Here is a 24453-nt window from a genome sequence, read left to right on the forward strand (position 1 = left end):
GAAACATTGAAATTCCTCCACTTTCTTTTTTTCTTTTCGTCTATCAAAAAAAAAAAGTTTTCAATAGTATATGGCAAATGCTAAGAATTTGAGCAACACAATATTTTTTTGAAAATGAAATTGAGGTTAGGGGCTGCCCATAAAGGATGTCACACTTTTTTTTTTCAACACATTTGACCCCTCCTCCCCTGTCACAAAGTGACGCACTTCACCTTATCCCCTCTCCCTTGTCGCATGACACGCTACATTGCCTGAACATATTGTAAAAAAATATATCATTTGTTTGAACCAAAATATGTAATGTGCCACTTCTTGCCCCCCTCCCTCCTCCTTGTCATAAACTCACAATTTCATGAACCCTCCTCCCATTAAAGCGTGACACCATTTGTCGACGACCCCTAAAGTGTTCATTTGCCGGTTCAACTACCCTACATTATCCTACATGCAAGCAGAAAAAGCTTTAAAAAACGAAGAAGAATGAATCTTTTTTCATTATTTCGTTAAAACAGTTGACGTAAACATCCATTCAAATCAGATTACATGTCTTGATTTTCGTTTAAGTTTTAGGGCAACTGACCTGTAACCCATAAAAGTTCTATTTGAATAAATTAAATACTCAACGTAACATAAAATTTGCACATGAGAAAGATATCGTAGAAAATTATATCATCTATAAAAGAGTGGGAAAATGAAAAAAAACCAATTACGAACACTTTTTAATATTTTCTTCTGTCAGATAAAATTTTTCGTTTTCATGAGAAGGGGGTATTATTCAATTTCAGATCACAAAGAATATTGATTCACGAATATTTAAGTGGAATTAATCAAGAAAATGAAAATGTTTTCTTACTTTTATAAAACTATTTTGTGAAGACTTTTAAATTTTGAGAATGTTTTTCGGGTTTTGGCTGAAGTTAAACTAGATTAATAATTGCTAATTTCTGTTTTATTTATTTATTTTCGTACCCAGCAACCTCCACTTTTGAATAGTTTTATGCCTCAACATAATCAAAATAGATGTAACTTGTGAATTATATTACACATAAGCCAATATTGAATTATGTTACCCATAAGTTTCTCACAGAAGAAAAATCTCTTTCCATAAAAATATACCGATAGAAATAGCGAAAGTGATGTTGACACAAAACAATGTTTTAGATCAAATAATTAGGAATGAGGTTATTTCCTTCAATCAAATGTAGTACTTAATTGATAGAATAAGTAAAAAAAAACATGGATTGAGAAAAAACATTTATTTTCCCAACGCTTAGTTTTTAATTATTTTTTTATGTCCGATTTTGAAAATAAGGCGTAGTCTTCATGACGTCACAAATGATGTACTTTGGCACATTTGTCTACCACGTTTCCCCGTTACGTGAATCAAGAAGCGAATTAAATATTGTATTTTTGAATGGCATCAGTGAATGGCATTTCATCATTTGTGATGTCATCGGCAGAAGCGTAAACAATAAAAGCCCACCTATTAATCCTATTAATTTTTTTAAAAATATTAAACTTAGTCAAACTATTTAAAAATGGTCAGATCCTATGTTTTAAGCATGTTTTTTAATACTTTTAAAATTTTGGAAGCGACCCCATTATATATATATATATATATATATATATATATAAATAAATAAATAAATAAATAAATAAATAAATATATATATATATATATATATATATATATATATATATATATATATATATATATATATATATATATATATATATATATATATATATATATATATATTAGGAGTAAAGAGTATTCATTTATGAGTTTGGAGAGGTAAATTCCCTCTGCAGCAAAAGTTAAATTTTTGTGCCCTACGTGTGGGAGGAAGGAGGGGCTACAAAATGAAATAATACAGGAAAAGTACAGGAACAAAAAGAAAAAAAAACAGCAACAAACGGAGAATAGTACTTCTTTTCCGTGGTCTGAAAATTGTGAATTCTGCTAGCGTTTTCAAAAATACAAGTTAAATTTGCAATGTTGTGCGATTTCTTGATAGAATCTGCATAATTCCTTCAAGTGCATATTTTTGAGTAACATAGTAGTTCTTCAATCGTATATTCGTCGTCACATGTTTTATTCATGCATTTATATAACTGAGAATTTTTATATTATTTCTCTAAAATCAAATTTTTTTTCTTTAGGGAATGTGCTTTGCAATATCCTTCTTTTTACATTTCCTGTTCCTCGGAGCTTTCGTCTTCTCTTTGTTGGAAGTGTTGTGCATTTCCCAAGTGTTGATAGCTTTTTTCCAAAAAAAATAGTTTTCTTACATCGAAGAGTGTGCTTCTCGTAGGTTGGGGTAAGTTCCAATCATAATATCCTGGCATCTAATACGAAATCTGGTGGGACAACGAAGAGTATATGCAGTGAAATCCCTTTTACAGCGAATGCCAATTCAACGAAATATCCATTTCAACAAAATAAAGTTTCTGTCTCGATTTATGATATTCTAGTTTAACCTAATAAGCTTCAGGAGGGTTAAGATATTTTATTGGAGGAGTAAAAAATCGGTAGTATTTTTGACCTAAATGGATGTTTTAAAAAAGCCACTTGTGGCACACATATGTCTCTGCAACGCATTGTTTGAAAGTTGACTTTAACGGTACAACAAATGACAGGTGATTGGAATGTGAATGGAAAAATTAAGGAGTATTTTTTGATGTAATGTAAAACCTTTGATATTTTGCTGCATTGTTCGTAGTTAAAAACACTTTTCTATATTTCCAGTTTTGTCGACTAGTCGTTTTTACTTAATCGAGGAAACAAACTGCCAAAGCTGGCAAGGTGGCGTAGTGGGAAGGTGTTGGCGCTCAAGTTTCGAATTCGGCTCAAAGTGGATGTTAACTTTCAGGAAATCATCGACGTCTATATCCTTCGATTATACATTTTGTGGATCCATTTGGCTTGGATACCCTTTGGCTTAAACTGTTTTCTAATGTAATTTGAATCATAAAAGCCCGGATGCTTCTATTTGGAGGGAGGAGGGGAGAAAAGTCTCCAGTGGAAAGGGCATCTTCCAACACGTAATGTTACATGAAAGATTGGTTACCATTCCCTGAGTAATGCACTTTTGTTATTTTTCTGCAAATGATGCGGTGCCGAAACAAAGCCACACAAAGAACAACAGCTCTACCCAAAAGTTAGTTTCTATGCAAGTCGGCTTCAGAGTGAATTTCTCTGTTGCGCCAAGTTTCGCATTATGTTGCAGAGAGCACTTTTTAAACTAATTTTATCCATAAATCTCACAAAAATTAGTTACAGGAAGTTTGTTTGAGCGGAAAAAAAATCTAAAGGAAAAACACAACGGAACGCTTTTTTTTTTTTTGGAACAAAAGAAATTTAAATATATTTGGCCACTGTGAAACGAGAAGGTAACGTTTTCTAAGTTGGTACTTCTTTATATGCCGAAAAACATATATAACAAATTAATATATATTTTTCGGCATTGTAAGATGAAAAATTGTACCTAAATACAACTGAACTATTCACTATTAATCAGAGGAAACAAAAAAAAAAGTCGATGTGAGTGAGGTCGGGGCTGCATAGGAGGCTTGTAGCAGTATTGCCGCGTTGAACTTGGCTAAAACTGAAAAGGAAGCGATTTGACTCGACCATAAATGGTTTAAGCATACTACTCTACTAATAATAATAATAACAAATAATACTGCTGTTGGGATTGAATACAGTCGCAACCGCTTATAACAATCAATGATTTAACGAGATCATGAATTCGAAGCAAATTAACTAACTTCTTTGCCACTGTACAGAAGAAAAAAAAAATGAATGTAAGTGTGAATGAATTTTTATAAATTTGTTTTTCACGAACCCATTTTTTACGAGCCCGTGGCTAATTACACTCGACTATTTTAGCATTTTTTATAACGTTTTTCAGGTTGTCCAGCTTTTCTTAGTGTCCTTGCAGCAAGTATATGGCATGAAAACTACGTTTCAAAGAAAAAGTAAGTATGAGTTTCCCCTTGATAATTCAAAAGGTTTTTTAATTTTTTTCTTTAAAATTCAAAGAATAAATATTCAGTAACGACTACAACTCGATAATAAACTTAAGATGCTCAGTTGGGTACAATCCTTTAACCATAGTATGAACTGGTAGTTGCAAGCATATTCATGTAGTAATCTGTGTTCAGTATGTACTGTGGACTCATAAATCTATATTATTGTTTTCAATAGAAATGCATTAAAAGTTAAAACGCATTCACAGACACACATACAGACTTTTATCATACATAAAGGTGTACTCCTAAAAAAAGTTAAGATAAATTTTAGGAAAACAAAAGAATAGTCCAAAATCTAATAACTAAATTAAATTTAATAAAATATAAAAATGTGTGTGGTGTGTATAAGCAAATAGTATGTTCTCCCAATAAAAATGTTAGAGCCCCATTTTAAAATATTAATTTATCTGAACAAGAGAAGAACACAGAAAGCGTAGATATGATTTCTGCGTCGTAATTTATGGTTTTGAGTTAATTTTTAATACATTTAGGCTATGAAAATAATCTACTAAAAATATGAAATGAGTAAAAGGTCCTTAATGGAGTGATGTATAAAACACTAAAGCTTTTTCTCTTCACCTAATACCGTTTTTATGCACAGGCCAAACAACAAAGCCCGAGGCACGTCACAAGCAGAGAACATATGTTACTATAAGAAGCGAATTTAAAAAAATAAATCTATTATAAAGAAACACAGTCTGTTTTTGTACACAAGCTCATCACGGGGGCTGCGGGAGATCACTGTCTTATGAAAATAATTTTTATACCGCCACCAAATTAAGTTAAGCAAGCTGCCAGTAATGGCAGTCTTTTGTAAAATGGTGAATAGCATAAAAAGCAAATTGTGTGAGGAGGTGAACCATCTAGCCGCTGAAGGCGACAAGTGCTTGTATAAAAACAAGAAGTAGTTAATAAGAAATAACTATTTTATTTTCCTATTTCTTTTTACATAAAAATTTTACTGTACACTCAAACCTGTTTTTGTGCGGTAACTTTCTATCAGGTTCGAACTCAATTGACGAAACTATTTGTGAAACGAGTGCAAGATAGTATCTTCAAGTGACAACAGGGGCACCCCCGAAGGGAGGACACTGTGATCTCCTAAAAATTTCATTATTCGGGAAATTTCGTCCAGCTATTCGGAAAAATTATCATCACTTGGTAATTTGATTTCGTTTGAAGAATCAATTCCTAGTTACTTCGTACTTTTTTTTTTAATTTTCTACGTGAGATTTTTTTATGCGATCTCTATCCACCTCATAAAAGACGAAAGTTTTTTTAACTGCATTGCAAATACAGTAGATCCCGATTATCCGGACTAATGTCGCGGATTGATAGTCCGGATAACCAAAAATCCGGATAGGACGGAGTTCCTCCTTCTAAATTCATCCCCTACTTAATTCAAAACACATGTAGGGATGCACCGGATAGTGATTTTGCCGGATACCGGATATCGGATATCCGATGCCCCCTTACCTGCCGGATTCGGATATCCAGGCCGGATATCCGGCATTTCGATTGCATTGCATGTTCGCATATTTTTCTACAACGTCGTTTCAAAACAATAAATCAAACTTGTTCCACATATCATTTCTTTAAAAACATGTTAAGTACATTCAAATGTACTTTTTTAGAGCCTCTATATTTTAATTTAGGAATTGTGCTATATATAAAATGAAACATTAAAATATTGTTTTATTTCGACAGATTTTTTTCGAAAGAGACAAACTTTCGGCAAAAATTAATTCTGTATGTAATGTACACATGGTTTAAACTTTTAATTGTCCATAGTTGAAATCGTAAAGGTCGTATGATGAGTCGTATTTGTTATTAGATTTGCATGACGTGTAGAAATTTTTTTAAACTTCATCATAAAGTAGTACATTTTCTTGTTTCCAATTTAGAAACAACAAAAAATAAAACTTTGCTTTGAAATCATTTTTATTACAGATAATACACGTGTAAAATTTTTCTAACATACAAGTTAAAAAAGAAAATATTAAAACAGGGCCATTTTGACTCAAAAAATAAATAAATAAGCTTAAATAATCAACTTAAAATTTTACTTTAATTCCAGAAATAAAGGTACATTTTCTCTAAAGATGCAAATTAGTATCTTAAATACAGGGGTGCCCCCCTAAGAGCAAGGGCCCACCCCCTAAAAACCATAAATACCCCCCAAAAAAGAGAAAATACCCCTAAAACACCCCCCCTAGGTGGGCAACCCAGTTAACAAATTAATAAACTTATACTAAAATAATCAACTGAAAATTTCACTTTAATTCCAGAAAACAAAGATTGACTCTCTCTAAAAATGCAAATTAGCATCTTAAATACAGGGGTGCCCCCCTAAGAGCAAGGGCTCACCCCCTAAAAATCATAAATACCCACCCCCAAATAGAAAGTCCCCCAAAAGAGAGAAAAATTCTCCTAAACATCCCCCCCTAGGTGGGCACCCCAGTTAACAAATTAATAAACTTATGCTAAAATAATCAACTGAATTTTTTTTTAATTCCAGAAAACAAAGATTCACTCTCTTAAAAGATGCAAATTAACATCTTAAATACAGTATTAAGAGTCATTCTCAATGCGTTCACTTTTTAAAAACGAATTAATAAGCAAATATAATTTCGAAAATAGTTCGTTTGTACAACTGCGCGCGCTGGGTGCAAGCATCGACTACGTCATTGGTCACTACACATTGGTTTCTTGATGGTTCTTCATCCTTTTAGTATCACTGAAAACGAAAGTTTTCACACCGTACTACTCTAAACATTGCTTTGTTTCAGTGCAACTATTCCATATTTTTCATTAGTTTCTTTCATTCTTCGTTTTAATGTACATGAGATATGGCACCAAAGCGTGCATTATGAAATTATTAATACACTGTAACTATATTATTGTTTTATTTACATGTCTCCCTCACCATTAATTTTGTACATCGTAACAGAGTTTTATGTTGAATAATACAGCTTTTTTTATGCAAGAAATGGTAAAATATAGTTAAGAAATGGTTCAAAATAGTGTGAGAGGTGTTTACAAATGCCTAAAATTTTCTAGTGTGTTTCTAAAAATCCGAATTCATACATTTTTCTACTACGCTAAATTTCAACGTACGCGAGAGAAGTAGTGTAATGCATTCCTCCCGCAAGTCGGAACTTGACTGTATTTTAATTTTCAACACGGCCGCTCCTCCAACTTCAAGTGCTTTGATATGAACCATTTCAAGGTCGACTTTTCACTTCAGCGTGTTGAGAGCCATTATTTTGAAATTCAGACAAAAACGGAAATTTTGGCAGTGACCATTTTTGATTTTCCTAATTTTTTTATATGTCAAAGTAGGTCATGAGAAATGAACATTCTGAAATTTTTAGCCTTCCAAATATTTTTTTTCGCTCGTTAAAAATTTCCAAAGTTTGAGGTTTTTCAGTGCATTTTTAGAAAAATTCTAAAAGTCGCATTTCAGTGCGTTATAGCTCTTTACAGAAACACCACCTCACGGTTATGTTTACATTTATTGGTTGCACTGCATCTAGTGATGATGACTTCATAGTTATTTTGTTTAGGGGTTGTTCCTTTCTTCAGATAAGGGGTCGCAAAGTATGGAGTTTATCCGTTTTCGTGCATGTTTAACATGCGTTATTACCACCAAAAAGCCACTCCCCGAAAAGAATGTAACATATACTGAAAGTTTATACCATGAAGAGAGCAAATGGCACAAAATTTGTTTGAGGTTTAATTTTTTTAAGGAGAAAAATACCCTGATATTTTTTAAATTTTCAAAAATTGTGCTTTTTTGATCGCAATTAACTCAAAACAGCATCACTAAGAAGAAAAAAAACCTTTTATATATTATGGTACCTGGCTATGTGTAAAACATCATGAAAAAGAAAGCAGCATGGGATCTCTTCTTGTTTTCCAGAAAATGTTTTTTTGTAGCTCATTTTATGCGTTTTCTCGTACGTAAAACATGTGTCCAGTATGCAGATTAGATCTGCTAAAACTTAACGGATGTAGTAAGAATGTATATATGTGTGTATAGAGAGAGAGAGGAAAAGACTAGCAATATACTTTATTTTTCTGATTTTTACAAATTCATGGTATTTTAATTGTAGGTAAATCAGAAAACGATCAATCGATATATATATATATATATATATATATATATATATATATATATATATATATATATATATATATATATATATATATATATATATATATATATATATATATATATATATATATATATATATATATATATATATATATATATATATATATATATATATATATACATACATATATATATATGTGTGTGTGTGTGTGTATTGATTTATCGCATCAATCCCAAAATAATTCTTTCGTATTTATGTCCATAGCAGTGGAAGAAATTTCATTAACAATATTTGCTTCACTTTCCTCTAAATGTCTATTTTTTATGTCATCTTTAAACACCTCTGAAAGGTTGTCGATTCTTCATAACTCAGTATTTTTCTTTTTTTTTTTTTTGCTTTGTATATCGGCTAAAAGCAGCTTGAATTTGACTTTTTGTCAGATATTCGTTCGATTGGAATAATTTTATGTCTTCAATCATCTCTGTTCTCATTGCATGTTCTACTTGGTCGGGCGTCTGTTTTCTTCCGGTTTTCTCACCATAAAGGAACTTTTCATAAAAAAACTTTTTTTGTTTCAATGAAAATCGTGTACTTTTACAAGTTGGGCGAGCCCACCCCTCACATGAGATTTTCAAAATGTTTTCTTCGTTGTTTTCTCCTTGATGACTGGTAGATGCCTGACCAAGACCATAAGAAACAGAACTTTTATGTCCTTGCAGCATGTTGACGTGGTTTTTCTTTATTCCATCAGACGATGTTGCTACTTTTACATAACTGTGTTTTAAAGAGTAAATGTGCTGTTCGTAGTCATCTTTTTTGAGAAATGTGCTCATGCAATCTGGTTCTTAGCAGAAATAGGAAGCAGCATACTCCCTGTCCAATGTTCATCGTTTCTGTGCTTTGACAATGCTTTGTAGACGTTGATATTCCGCAGAAGAGAATTCCGAAATAACTGAGTGACCAGATTTAAATAAAGCATCTTCTGTAAATGAAATTTCCTTTCCTTTACCGACGTCGAAATACTGCCATACTTTTAATCCCGAGTTGTTTATTTCCACCGAATGATATAAATTTATATTTTTGATTTTCTGAAATTTACATATTGTTTTTGCGTTATTAAAAAGTACCATCAATTTGTAAAAATCAAAAAAATAAAGTATTGCTAGTCTCTTTCTCTCTCGCTCTATACACACACATATATATTCTTACTACATGCTTTAAGTTTTAGCAGATCTAATCTGCATACTGGACACACGTTTTACGTACGAGAAAACGCATAAAATGAGCTACAAAAAAAAATATTTTCTGAAAAACAAGAAGAGATCCCATGCTGCTTTCTTTTTCATGATGTTTTACACATAGCCAGGTACCATAATATTTAAAATTTTTTTCCCTAGTGATGCTGTTTTGAGTTAATTGCGATCAAAAAAGCACAATTTTTGAAAATTTGAAAAATATCAGGGTATTTTTCTCCTAAAAAAAAATTAACCTCAAACAAATTTTGTGCCATTTACTCTCTTCATAGTATTAACTTTCAGTATATGTTACATTTTTTTCGGGGGGGGGGGGGTGGCTTTTTGGGGGAAATAACGCAGGCTAAACTTGCGCGAAAATGGATAAAATCCATACTTTGCGACCCCTTATCTGAAGAAAACAGCAACCCCCAACCAAAATAACTATGAAGTCATTATGACTAGATACAGTACAACCAATAAATATAAACATAACCGTGAGGTGGTGTTTCTGTACAGAGCTATAGCGCACTGAAATGCGACTTTTAGAATTTTTATAAAAATGCACTGCAAAACCTCAAACTTTGGGAATTTTTAACGAACGAAAAAATTTTTCTGGAAGGCTAAAAGTTTCAGAATGTTCACTTCTCATAACCAACTTTGACATATAAAAAAATTAGAAAAATTAAAAATGGTCACTGCCACACCTTGTCTGAACTTCAAAATAATGGCTCTTAAAGCAGATCGAGTGAGAGAGGGAGGGAGAAATTATTGGCAACATACCGTCAGCAGATTCGCAAAGGAGAGGGGGGGGGGGGACGCGAGGGAATGCCAGAAGCTAGGTTGGGGGAATGCCAGAAGCTAGGTTTGAAGAGGAATGGTCGTTTTTGAAGCAGCAATTAAAAGAGAAAGTATCATCGAAAAGTTTATGAAACAGTGAAAGCTTTAACTGGAATTTTTGCAAAAGTAAATTCAAAATGAAACCCTCATTTCGTACCGGATAACCCCACATCAACCCCGGATATCTCTCACATTTTTACCGGATAACTGCCCGGATATCCTGCAAAAAACTATCGGATATCCGGATCCGGAGTGGCTTGCCGGATCGGATACCTCATAGTTCCGGATAGTTAAAAAATCAGCCGGATAGGCCGGATACCGGATAGTTACCGGATATCCGGTGCATCTCTAGTAATTACATATTTTAGATAAAATACGAAAGCAGATATAGTACTTACTGTTTTATTTAATAGATAAGTGTCGTGTGCAAAAGTGACCGCGAGACAGCTTCTAACTAATGTGCCACCTTTGCCTTTGTTATTGGGGGATCAGAACGCACGGAGGTTGCGGGGCGCGGTAGCAAATGAAAAACATTTTAGTATTCTTTATTTTCCCCATGCACTTCCATGATCAGTTTTACAAATGACTGATGAGTCCGGATAGTCGCGAGCCGGATAATCGAGAGTCTATTTTTATAACTACTCATGAAGTTTCGAACACTTTTTTTAATGCAATTTCTTTAATTCGGTACCTATCTACCGTACAAAAACAGGTTTGGATGAATTACATTTAACTTCATGCAGATGTTTCCATCAGTGATAATCGAATATTTTTGTCTGTTTCTAACATAACCAGTTTTTTAGATTCATCTTTTGTTTTTGCAGTTGTTGGATAAATGTATATCGACCAATGAAGTGGACTACTGTCATACCGATAGGATTATGCGCTTCTATCCAAATGCTATTTCTACTTCGAATCTTTTGTATATCTGATGTGCCTTTATTCACTCCTCAGAGCAATTTCAGGAGAGCAAAGTACTTAAAATTCTTTGTTTATGCCATTGAATTTATCACATTAATATAGAGCATTATTTCTTTTTAATCCCGCCATTTCAAAATTTTAGGAGGGAAGGATGGGGGCTAAGGAGAAAGGCTTCCGATAAAATTCAGTGTGAATTTTATCGGAAAACCACAAAACTTCTTATTAGTAAAAACATTATATTTTAAGACCTGCTTTAATTTCTCCGATCCCTCCCCCTTAAATGACTGTCTGGTATTGCAAATATGAAGCTATGAGGCATTGGTTGAACGCTGCTGAGCATTAGCTAATACGACAAGAGACAAAAAAAAAAAAAAAGACTTTTGTTTCCATTCATTATTTAATTTGTATTTGATTTATTTATGATATTAAATAATATTGAATTTTCGTTTTTCTGTGTTTTTTTTTAAATTTTCATTTGCATACATAGTATTATTGTAACTTGAATATACAGAGGATTTATAATGTAGCATTAATAAAGAAAATTCATTATAGGAAAACTAAACTACTTCTGATTTAAAAATCTTTCTTTTTAAAAATGTTTCCTTATCTCAAAAAGTTTAAGTTTAATGTGTAGGGGAAACTGTTGTGCCTTGGACACTTCTAAAACTTTTTGGTTTTCAAAAAAGAATGTGATTTTTATGGTTTTTAGTTATTAAAACTTAACTTCAAGCATTTTTTGCATAAGTTAAAAAATATTTCGGATTATAAAAAAAAATATTTTTCTATTTTTGAATATTTTTCAAATTTTATGTAATTTGGTCCATGGTACATGATGCTCGTGTACCTTGAGACAGACCTCTTGTATTTTCTTAACTGCATAACTTACGTTGTATTGAAGTTTATTGGACCAACTTTCATTCAACTTTCTTAAATGCCTAGTAAAGGTTGACCTGCTCACTTTGAATACTTTTTCGGCCTCTCTATAAGTCATTTTTTTGTCAGGATCATTACTTCTTACTGCTTCAATATAATTTTGCAATGCCTCAACATCTACTGGATCTCTATTGATTCCAGTTTTACTTCGAGGCATGATGAAATCCTACCTAAAAAAAACAAAAACAATCACTACAACCTATTGTACCTATTGTATCTTGATCCAGTGGTTCAAGGTACAAAATGAAGCTTGGTTTCAAGGTACACAAGGGTGCATGTTTATACAAAAGGGGCTACCTTAACCTAATAGCTAAGTAAAAAGTAAAGTTGAATGCACTTACTGAGAGATTGGCAATAGATATAATGGTCAATCAGTTGGGTGACAATAGTTTTTAAAAGTTCGATTTCTTTTAAGTAACTCTGGAATCATTAGTTTTGTTTGCACAAATCACAAAACAATCACTGTCCGCATAAAAGCTGGAGTTTCAAATTGCAACTCACTCTGGCAGGTGGAGAGACTGTCATGGCTAACATAGTACCGTGATTCCTCACTAGGTAAAAGCGCAGCTGATTAGAGTGCATGGCGCTAAATACACCATGGTCAAGGTACAACCCTACTTATATCGATTTTTATGCACAACATACATAACGAAAATATAAATTAATTTCGTGTTCTGTTTATAAAGAAGAGCTGGCAATGAGTCTTTAGGCAGAAATTAAGAATTTTTCTCTGTAATTCTTTGCAGATCATTAAAGCATCCATGACCACTTGCGTCATTTCCGTGATAGAATCTTCCTTCACTAATTAGAAAGATCATTTCTATTGTCTAGGAATGGCTCAAAATTTTCAATGTGAAAGTTTTTGGTTGTGTGTCACCGATGTCGGTATCCTCGTTGGTTTTGGCCGCCTTTGTCCTTCCTAAAAGCTCTTCTTCCAGTGAGTTCTGAACTGTGTGAGTTTAATAACTTTACTTCTAGAAAGTGCTTTGGAACCAATTATATAAAATGTCTCAGGAGGCCCAAGCTCGATGATTAGCACGCTAAAATGCAGTTTATTACGCGTAATCTGCAATCTTTAGGAGTTTGGATTTTTAAAGAGTGGAAACTTTAATTTTTTTGCATTGCCGCATCCGCGTAAAATCGAAACTCATCCGCGTAAAATACAAAAAAGTTTTCAAATCTTAAACCGCGTATAATCGAAACCGCTTAAAATAAACCAGCGTAAAACGAGGGTCTACTGTAGTCGAAAATCATTTGCATCTTACTTCTTGAAATAAACTGGTGTGCAAAAATTAAGGACGAAGTCGAAAAATTAGCATATCAGCTGAACGAAGAGGCAGAGCAGACAGTAAGACCAATCAGGAGATAAAGTAAGGTGATGTACGGTAGCACATGCGCAGATATGCAGGCAGACGTAATGGGGGAGTGTCTGAGTAGTATAAAGCATGTTGTCGGTGTAAGATCAGTATTTCTGGCAAAGAGATTGCACGCCGTATAGCAGTTAAAATCACACCGAGTTGCTGCCTCAGCGAGAAATGGCGAATAATCAATCTGTTAGACGACATCTGGATGCTTTTACCGAGGTCGAATCATTGAGAAGTTGGAGAAAGGCCGCAGTGTGACAAGTGTGGCTGCAGAGTTCGGAATTGCTCACAACATCGTTTCACGATTTTGGAGACAATTTCAAACTACAGGAACAGCTATCCGGGGGTTCAGTAGTGGTCGTCCACGAGGAACCACACCCGCAGATGACCGGTATATTGTCTTACAGGCCAGAAGAAACAGGCGGCAGACAGCGGGAGAAATCGCTAAACACACGACACAGGCGACTGGACGACCGATATCGCGTTTTACCGTGGCCAGAAGACTGCACGGTGGTAGTCTGTTTGCACAACGCCCTATACGGTGTGTACCTCTAACGCCTGTCCATCGGAGAAGGCGTTCTCTGTGGTGTCGGGACCACCGGAATTGCAGAGACAATGAATGGGGACGAGTACTCTTTACAGATGAGAGCAGATTCAGTCTGAGTAGCGATTCTCATCTCATACTCATCTGGAGAGAACGGGGAAGCCGCAATCATCCCCCGAACATCATTGAAAGGGACAGTTATGGAGGTCGCGGTGTTCTGTTTGGGGAGGCATCATGCTTGGTAGTCGTACAGATCTTCACATCTTCGGTCAACGGGACCCGTTATTGTAACGAGATTCTTCTTCCATATGTCTTTTTAGAGGCGTTATGGGTCCGCAGTTCCTTTTCATGGACGACAATGCACCATGTCATCGCACAGTAGCGACGAACAGCTCTTAGAGAGTGAGGATATTGAACGTATGGATTGGCCGGCACGATCTCCGGATCTCAATCCCATCGAGCATGTATGGGATTCTCTAGGCAGACGCTTGGCAGCTCGTACCTTACCACCAGTAACGATTCGGAAGCTTCGATTGGCGCTGCAAGACGAATGGGCAGCAATGCCTCAACAACTCATTGACACCCTCATTCTCAGCATGGGCAGACGCTGTGAAACCTGCCTAGCAGTCGGGGGAGAACATATCCCCTACTAAAAACCGGATGTTTCTTGCTCGACACCCATCACAGGGATGTTTTGGCCTTCAGTCGCATTGCGCTCCATGCTACTTTTTCAATAAAGCTTCTTTTTATCCCTCTGATTTCACTTTTCGTAAGTGCTGCTTACATTACACATGTCCTTACGTATTGGGGATCTTACCGTATTAAATGTGTTGATTTGGAAAGCTTTTGTACAAAGTTATATTGAAAACACCGTCTCGCCCTTAATTTTTACACACCAGTGTATATATCAGAACTATATCTGTACGCTTTTAAAGCAATTAAATTAAATGTGTTTAAATAAAAAAACACATGCATAAGTAGTACATATTTGGTGAAACTGATTTTTTTTCTCTCTCTAGGTGCTACTTAACCACCCGTTGGGCTTGCACAATCATCATTATTATGCTTACAACATCGTGGTCTTGCGGTATGATGGCATATAATACTGGACAAGAAAACTTATTTGCCGCTTTCACGGTATCCAGTATTGTATTAGGAGTCTGCATCTTTACACTGCGGATATCGTCTGATGATGAGGTTCGTTGACACACTTTAAGTCTGATAATTCCATTTTCGAAATAAATTTGCATCTTTCAGTTCTTTACAGTAAAGAATTCATGGAGCGTTTTGAAAATAAAACTCTAGTTCTCTAAAATAATATTAATAATAATAATAATAATAAATAAATAAATAAATAAAAACATTCGTAAATATCATTTTGGAATTTAGCGAAAAATGGAGAAAATGATGTTTTAGAAAAATGCTCCTAATTAGGACCCATTCATATTTTAAAAATGAAAAAAAAAAAAAAAAAAAGTTGACAACGTAAAAATATGATATATATTTAATTATTTTTTATTTGTATATATTAAAGAACTAGGAAAAGAAAATATGTTGAGAAATTGTATGTCCATTTGCACTTCGCAGAAGTTCCAAATATGTTCATCCCGGCCGTAGTCTTATCACTGGATTTTGAGAATTACTGATAGAAGATACTAGTGGTGCCACATCGATGAAAAAACATCATGTTTCAAAGCATCAATGTTAGACCAGCCAATGAACACATTGTAGCGTGCATGGAATATTCGACAATTTTTGACTTTAAAATATTGTTAGGGGTAGTTAGTAAGCAAATATACTAAAAGTCCCCGCTCCGAGGGGGTGATCTTTGATTGGGTAATATAAAATATAACAAAATAGCATATCAAATAGAAAGGAAATTTAAAACTCTACAACTTTGTCATTGGCAATTTTCACGAATACTGACCCTGGCAGGCACTAAGAGCAAATGTTTGACAAAAAGAAAGATTTTTTCCGAAAATCATCGATTTTTCATAAAATATACCTGGGAAATTATTTTAAATTTGTCAAATATGAGTAGAAACAGTTTCATAGGAAGTTTATTTAGCTTGAATTTTTATTTTAAACGTATTTTTTTCCACCGTTTCCGACATTTTCTCGAAAAACCCAACATTTTCTTCCCTCTCCCTCCCACATTTAGCTCACCCCTAGGGACGGGGACTTTTAGTATGTTTACTTGCTAGCTACCCCTAACAATATTCTGAAGTCAAAAATTATCGCATATTCCATGCACACTATGTTTTGAGCACTCATTAACTGGAATATGTTCAAAATTCAAGTATCGATACATTGACCCCAAAACATCGATGCTCTGAAACATCGAACTTTTTAATGTACTCGGTATATTTCTGAATAAGCAAAAACATCAATGTCGCACCACTAGAAGATACTTCTCTACTACTAAAATGATGCATAGGCAATTTCATTACATAATTCTACGTTGTTGTTTTTTAAAGAAATATGCGACTGGATAATACAAGAGACATAAAAAAAAAGGTCTGATCTTGAAACTATTAGAAGCCTTAGGAAAAGTAAAAACTTAGGATAATATGGTTTAGTCAGTTAGGAATTTTTCAGGACTCATAATCAGCAAATTTCTTTCATCTACTAAATGCTATGTATAGCAGTTCTGACCGGTTTGGAAATGAAGCGACAATGCTTCAAATTCACACTTCAAAAAATTTGAGAACAAAAGAACGATTATTCAAACACCACTCAAATCACTAACTCGAACTGAGCAATATGCGTCCTTTATCTGGCAAAATAAGCGGGGGGTCCTACTTTGGGGGTGTATCCGACATTGATGAACTTCTTTCATTTGTTTATTTTTTTCATTAAAAATTCTGAAGTTCCTATTCTTCTCTAATGCGATGTCCAAATCTAGTTCAACACTCTTAATCCCTTTTGATTTAATTTCATTAGAATATATACTTCGTGTCATTTTATTTTAGCTGACGTCTTATCCTTCCAATAGTTTACAGTCATAAAATTTGTTTACTTTTCCAAACAAGTTTTCAAATGTTTGAGAATAACAATTACATTATTAGACTTCTTAATTAACATATTCTTTACTTTTCAGGTTCGGAAAATAATTATCGAACATATTTTGTGCTTCATTGTACCACAGAATAAAGTGAGAGCTTTTTCTACAGATCCTCTTCCCAGAAAGAAAATCTTCACAGATGAATCTGACATTTTTAAAAATGGAAAAGCTTTCAGTTCAGAGCAAAATGTTACGTCTCATAAATAAACACTGGAATAGCAAGAAAAATAGAATTTATTAGATGGAAGCTAAGTTTTTTTTTTTTGGCAAAATAATTCATCTCTTTCTTTTATATAGAAACTGCTTACTGAGCATATGGTTAAATGTTCATATTTTTAAAAATTTTTAATTTAATACTTTTCACAGAAAAACGTCTATCACATTACTTTATCAACAATGTTAAGCTCCAAGGCGGGAATAATTTGTCTAACACAATATTTTTACAGCAAAAAATCGAAGTTAACCACAAGATTTGTCACTTTTTATTTTGTAAATTTCAGTCAGATTGTTTATAAAGAATGCCTTTATATTTTCTACGTAAAGTGTGAGCTGTATTTATAGATTTTACGAATAATCTGTGCAATCTTTAGAGTTTGTGTGATATAGAATGTGAAAATAAAAAAGACTTGGTATAGTCTAAAAGTATGCCCACAATCAATGTACTACAGCAGCGTTTCTTCATTTCTTTGGCAAGTGGAACCCTTTTTAATGTCGACTTTTTTCGTTGAAGCCTCTCTAGTGTTTCTTCGAACCTAAACATTGAAGATATACTAAATATTGGGCTTTATAGAATTCCGCCCAAAATTTAATTCTCATATCCATTTCAACCAACTAAATTTTTGATACAAGGCAGAACCAAATGTCATTTCAATAAAAGTGTCATATTCTAGTACAGGGATTATCAAACTGGGTGCCACAGGGAGAGGCGAGGGGTACCGCGAAATGTCCAAAATATCAATACATATAACAGAGATAGGCAAGGGTGCCGTGAGAAAATTCTTCAAAGGGTACCGCGAATCGAAAAAGTTTGAAAACCTGTGTTCTAGTACAAATATAGTTTGAAGGTCATACATTGATATGAAATGGGTTTTTAATCCACTATTCATTTTGACATTTTCTCTGCCGGTCATTTAGAAAATACTTATGCTTTTTTTTTCCTTACGTGACTAATTTGAACATTACGTAAAAAAGATACATGTTTCGTGGAAACCTTGAATGAACGCAATTTAAGAAACGCTGTATTATAGCTATAAGTTGGGTGATAATGTTATGAGGAGTCTGCAGAAAAATTCTTTACAGCAAAAAAAAAAAAAAAAACAATCCAAAAAAAATGGCAGCGTAAAATGCCCATAGGGTTTCTCGAGGTTTTATTATAGCACTATGAAATTTATTTAACTTGTATATGAAATACATGAAAACTAAAACAATCACCAGTGTAGAATATTTATTCCCATGAAAATTTACCTATCGAGCTTGATTAATCTATTGATGAAAATAAGTTTAGAATGGCACAAAGTTTTAAAAAATAATAGTTTAAAAAACTAAAAAAACACGCTTTCGTAGCAAAATGAACTAAAAAGTGAAAAATAATCTTTGGATGATAGTAGTTGACCAATCACTTAATTTTAATGTAATACAAAAAACCGTGGGGTGCTGTCTATTTACATTTTTGCTTGGACATCAAATGGAAGAAATTCAAGACAACTGATAAGAAGCCCCCCACGCTTTTTTGTATTACATTAAAATTAAGTGATTAGTCAACTACTATCATCCAAAGATTATTTTTCACTTTTTAGTTCATTTTGCTACGAAAGCGTGTGTTTTTAGTTTTTTAAACTATTATTTTATTTTTCTGTTTTTTAGTCTTATGTTGGAGAATTTAACAGGCAAAATTGCAATTACTTCTTTTCGTAAAAGTCTTAGTCAAAATTATTTATAAAACGAGTGCAAGGTAATATCTTTAAGTTAAGACAAGGGCACCCCGATGGGAAGCTACTGTGAGTCATCGATGTATGTTTGCGGAAATCATATTTATATTACTTTGAAAATTTGAGAAACATTTGAATAAAAGTTTTGTTCAACAATGGTCTGATCAGCAATGAATTTCCAATTGAAGGCTCACCTAAATTTTGGCATGAAATCAGTTAAAAACAATTATATTTCATGTTCTAATTACTTTGGAACATTGGAACAAATTTTGTCAGATGCAGGAAAATTAAAGGTTTTTGGAGATATTTTAAAATTATTTTTGCGAGTATTTTTTAATGTATTTTTTTTTTAATTTTTCCTTTTTCACATTGTTGGATTTCTGCCAAAATATTGATTAAAATTAGAGGAAACTAACAATTAAAAGAGTTAATTAATTAATTTGATTATAGAATATTGCATTGTCATCGGGTCTGAGGTCGCGCGCCAAATTTCAAAAGAATCCGATCGCAGGAAGTGGGCGAAATTTGAGCTGCAAGATTCCGTTACAAGATACATACATACATACATACAGGTGAAGCTAATAAAAGCGTGTTAAAAATGAGGTAGTGAGAAGCAAAGGGATGTAAGCGGCAAAAATAAAAATTTGGAGATAACCAGTACACATGGTAGGGGTGAACCTCTCCTCTGTCTTGGGGCAACAGACAGTACTAGTAATCCTGGTAGTTGCTGCTATACAGCATGATAAAAAAAAATCAATGAAAGCCAAATCCTACCTAGGAGCTAATCTTTAAACGCGTTTTACTCAAAACTTGAAATTGTAAAGTTACATCCCTTTGTTTCTCACTGCCTCAAATGTCTGATGAACCTATAGTTATTACTTCTAACGTCCGTTCATAAATTATGCCTCAAGCATCTAAAAAGAATATATCTAGTCTGAAGTTTAATACATACTTCTCTAACAAATCCATGATGATTGCTGAGGAGTATCATAAAAAACAGCCAACTGCATTAGTGAAGAGTATTCAATTTTTTTCTCAACTTTTATGAAAATATTTACGCACTTAATAAAGGTTCGATTTCTGGAGAGTATAATATAACTGGTAAAAATACCCGGCGTTGCCTGGGTCAGTAATAAGTGTGAGAAACAATCGCTACTTTCGTTCGTTTTCTGTTTTAACTGAAGGAACTCAAAACACCCCGCTTTGATGCAATTCAAAATCGAGCTTCTTCCTTACCCATAAAAGTAAAATAGCAATAAGCATAAAGAACGAAATAGTATTCAGTTAGAAATGAAAGCATGACACTAAAGCATATAAAAAGTTGAAGAACTTTAAAAACGTGAAATTTCACTTGTTTAAAAAGAATTTTTTCTTTTTTTGAACATAGTCGAAAACTTTTTCTATATGTCTATTAAAATATAAGCGGTTTTAAAAGTGTAGTCTCCCGTAACCTCACTATACTTGCCTTAGTTATTTTGAGAAATTTCTATTATTGTAGCGTTATTGGTGCAATTTAACATGTTACCAAATTTGTGGTAATCGTTTTGGGATACCCCCCTTGGATAATGCTCCCCCCCCCTATTTCGTAAAACTATTTGTTTTTAATTTTCGTCAATGATATATTGTCGCTAAATACTGAGGTATTTCTGCTGACCATAAAATGATGAGATAAATAAATACCTTTGTGCTGAACAGTAAAGTAAGACAAAACAACGTTAGATGAAGCACAAATTTGCAAATTACAGCAGACACGTGTTTCGGCGTTACAGGGAACGCCTTTTTCAATGCAAAAAATAATGAGCTTATGGATGAAAAGACATCCGACAAAAGCTTTTGTCGGACCAAACACTTAATTTTACTGTAATTAAAAAAAAAAAGTGTGTGGGGTTGCCTATATACATTTTTGCATGGATAACAAGGGAAGAAACTTAAGACAACTGATAAAAAGCCCCCCCCCCCTCCCCACGCTTTTCTTTTCTATTACTGTAAAATTAAGTGTTTGGTCTATTACTTTATATACTTCATCCAAAGATTATTTTTAACTTTTTAGTTCATTTTGCTACTTAAGCGTATTTTTTTAGTTTTTTAAACTATTATTTTATTTTTTACTTTTTAGTTCATTTTGCTACAAAAGTGTTTTTTTAGTTTTTTAAACTATTATTTCATTTGCATCAGACATTTTGAATGCTTTCTGGTAAATTCATGTGCAAACATTGTTACACTTTGCAGCTCTGATTTGTAGGTTGTAAGTAATTCTAATAAGCCACTGGCTATTTGTCCAAGTTGGAACCACAAACATACAAGTTAAGCTAATAAAAGTGTGTTAATTAGAATAAATTAATAACTTATCGTTAATATATTAATTTGATTATAGAATATTGCATTGTCATCGGGTCTGAGGTTGCATTCCAAATTCCAAAAGAATCCGATCACAAAAATCGGGCAAAAATTGAGTTGCAAGATTATAAATTTAATTTTGGTGTAGATGGGATTAGCATGCACGCCCAATGATTCCTGGAAGTGGACATCAGCGAAGACCCGTGCCTTAGACCGCTCGGCTATGAACGTTCATAAAGTGATGGAATGTACAAACAGTAAAAAGCCGCTAGCTCTTAGTCCAAAGTAGAGTTACGTTACTTATAAACATACAAGTGAAGCTAACAAAAGCGTGTTAAAAAATAGGCTTTTCTGTCCATATGTTAAAGCTCGATTGGTGAAAATCTCTTATGTGATTGAGAAAAATGGATGTCATATTTGAAATCAGTGCACCCAATCGAATAAAAGTCACTCATTACTGCACAATCACTTTTTTATCACCCAAATTTTGCAGGTCTGTGTAATTTTAGACAATAAACACTTTCTATTTTCTAACTGTTGCCAAAATCAATCGTCTTTTTACTTAGTCCCGATATTGATTATTGGCATAGATGAGGATAAAAATCCTAAGAAAGCAATAAATTTCATGCTTGCTGCAGAGAAACCTAGATTTAAAATTTTCATTATGATTATTATTACTGTTGCAAGGCAACGAATTTTTGTAACAATGGGTTTTATATTTAATCATTTAATGGGGAAATTACATGAAATTTACTGTGTGTGTGTGTATTTTCCATCCCAACTTTTTTAAACTAAGTTTTTTAGGAATAAATTATAACTTATGTTGCTTAATGATAATGTAGCTATCTATGGTGATAAAATGGTTAAAATCGGTCCTGTAGTTTCCTGGACATACATAGAGAAGTAGCCATTTATGTATAAAGATAATTATATTTTCAACTTACTGAGAATGTGTTTGGCATCCACTGAGCTTTTAGATATGGGGAACATGTGGCTCTGAGGCCACATGCAGCTTTCGCTAGTTTCTCGTGAGGTATTACAAAAATTAGCTTTTTTAAAAAACTAAGATTTAAATACACAGGTTGAGACAATTTTGAAAATTAAATTAAAATTAATAAATTTTAAAATTCTTGCTTATAAAATAATCTGGGTGTTAAAAATCAAGATACATAACATGTTGAATCATGGTCAATTGTTAACTTTAAAATCCAAACAGCAAGAAGGGGAACGGCAATGAAAAATGGTGAAATATTTACTTTGCTTCCACGTATCTTGTATTTTAACTACAGGGTGTCCCAAAAATGACTGATACATAAAAAAATCAATAAAAGCTAAATGTTCAGCGATAGATATATACCGTTTGTTGCATTACGCTTGGGAGAACTGAAAATTTTCAGACAAACTTACAAAATTAGTTTCATTTTTCAAATATCCCGGTCATTTCGGCGATCTTAGACTGCGTTTTCTTTTATACCTTTTAAAATACTTTCAGCTCCATCTGTTGAGGAACATCGTAACTAATTTTAAAAGTTTATCTGTCTGAAAATTTACTTTTGTCCCAAGCATAATGCAATCTACGGTGTATTTTTATCACTGCCTGTTTAGTTTTTATTTATTTTTCAAATGTATCAGTCATTTTTGGAACACCCTGCAAGTAGAACCATATGTAATATGTCTAAAAATTGCGATTTTCCGTTTATTAGTAGGGGAACATGGGACAAAGTGAAATAGTGGGGCAAAGTGAAATGGTGTAACATTTACTCTACTTTTAGCTCCACCTATCTGGTATTATTTTATCTAAGTAACTCCATTCTATTCCAGCCAGGAAAGAAATACTGTCGAGGATTAAAGCATTTAGTAATACTGGCAATTAAAAAAAATTCAGACTCATACCGTAAAAATTTGTTGTAAGTCAAAAATTATTTTTGCTACTGTAAAATGATAAAGTTCTTGTTGTTACCATTTTAAATATTAATTGAGACCTCTTAATATTCAATGCAGTACTAATTTAATTAATATTAAGCTTATTTGTAATTTAAATAAATTGCACAATTAGTCAAGTACATACGGAGCAAAGTGGATGGGGCAAAATGAAAGAGTTTGTTTCATTTATTCACTCAATTATTTACTATAAATTACTTATGTTTTCATTTACTAATTTATTCATTTACATTCCTTCATCTAGTAATTCACTTATTTTGTTATTCATTCATTCTTTTACTCACTACTCATTAATTGTTCTTCATATATTAATTGATTTATTAGTTTAATTATTCATTTATTGCTTCATTATTTTTTCATTCAAATTTTTATTTACTGATTCTTTTGATCAAAAATATGTTTTATAATCGAATAGATAATATTTTATTTTTCACTTTGCTCCATGAAAAAAAAAGTTAAAAATTGCCACTTTTTTTTTTGAAGACTCAAATTTACCGCCAAAAAGGAAAAATACTATTTCAATGCAAGTTTTATTATCAAATATATTGTTCTTTTGCTATGTACTGCTAATTTCCAAAACAAGTTTCAGTCTTGTTCATTTTGAAAACACTCAGTCATCTTAACCTTTTCAATTAGCCCTACATTCCCATACTACAGCAATATTCAATTATATTTAAGTTTTAAGGAAAGAACTCCATAAAATTTATCAGCGTAATTTAAAATTATTTTAATTATTTGTGCAATAATAGCTTAGTATTATTTTTTTCTAATGCACCTTTTCACAATGTTTTTAAAAGTAAATAGGAAAAAAAATGAAATATTTCTGCTTCATTACTTTTATTGCGAAAGGTGTTTCAATACATAGTTGTATATAAAAAATGTAACAACTAATTACTCTTGTGTAAATACAAAAAGAAAAAGTTATATTGTAACCTATGTTAAGCAATAAATAAATGACTTGATGTCCTTTTTCTATTTTTTTAAGGTACATAATGCAATAAAATGATAAAACTATGAAAATGACTTAAAATATACATTTAAGAGTTATCAACTAATGCAGTCTCTTTTATTATTTCCAATTTTAAACCTCGCCCCAATCCATAAAATCACTTGCAGAATATCAATTATGAAAATTTCTTAATATGTACATCAAGTTACAATAATTATTTCAAAAATAAAGACAAAAAACAGGGATTTTA

General features: G+C 32.8%; 1 protein-coding gene across 1 annotated transcript in view; it reads left to right on the forward strand.

Annotated features, from left to right (window-relative positions):
* Positions 1–17255, forward strand: part of LOC129216546 (adhesion G-protein coupled receptor D1-like) — a 40957-nt gene extending 23702 nt beyond the window's left edge. The window contains 6 exon segments of the mRNA XM_054850760.1: positions 2161–2256; positions 2258–2318; positions 3912–3978; positions 11047–11196; positions 15004–15181; positions 17085–17255. Coding sequence (XP_054706735.1) covers positions 2161–2256; positions 2258–2318; positions 3912–3978; positions 11047–11196; positions 15004–15181; positions 17085–17255 — 723 coding nt within the window.
* The last annotated feature ends 7198 nt before the right edge of the window (positions 17256–24453 follow it).

Source organism: Uloborus diversus, chromosome 2 (assembly GCF_026930045.1).
Source record: "Uloborus diversus isolate 005 chromosome 2, Udiv.v.3.1, whole genome shotgun sequence".
In the NCBI taxonomy this organism is placed as follows: Eukaryota; Metazoa; Arthropoda; class Arachnida; order Araneae; family Uloboridae; genus Uloborus; species Uloborus diversus.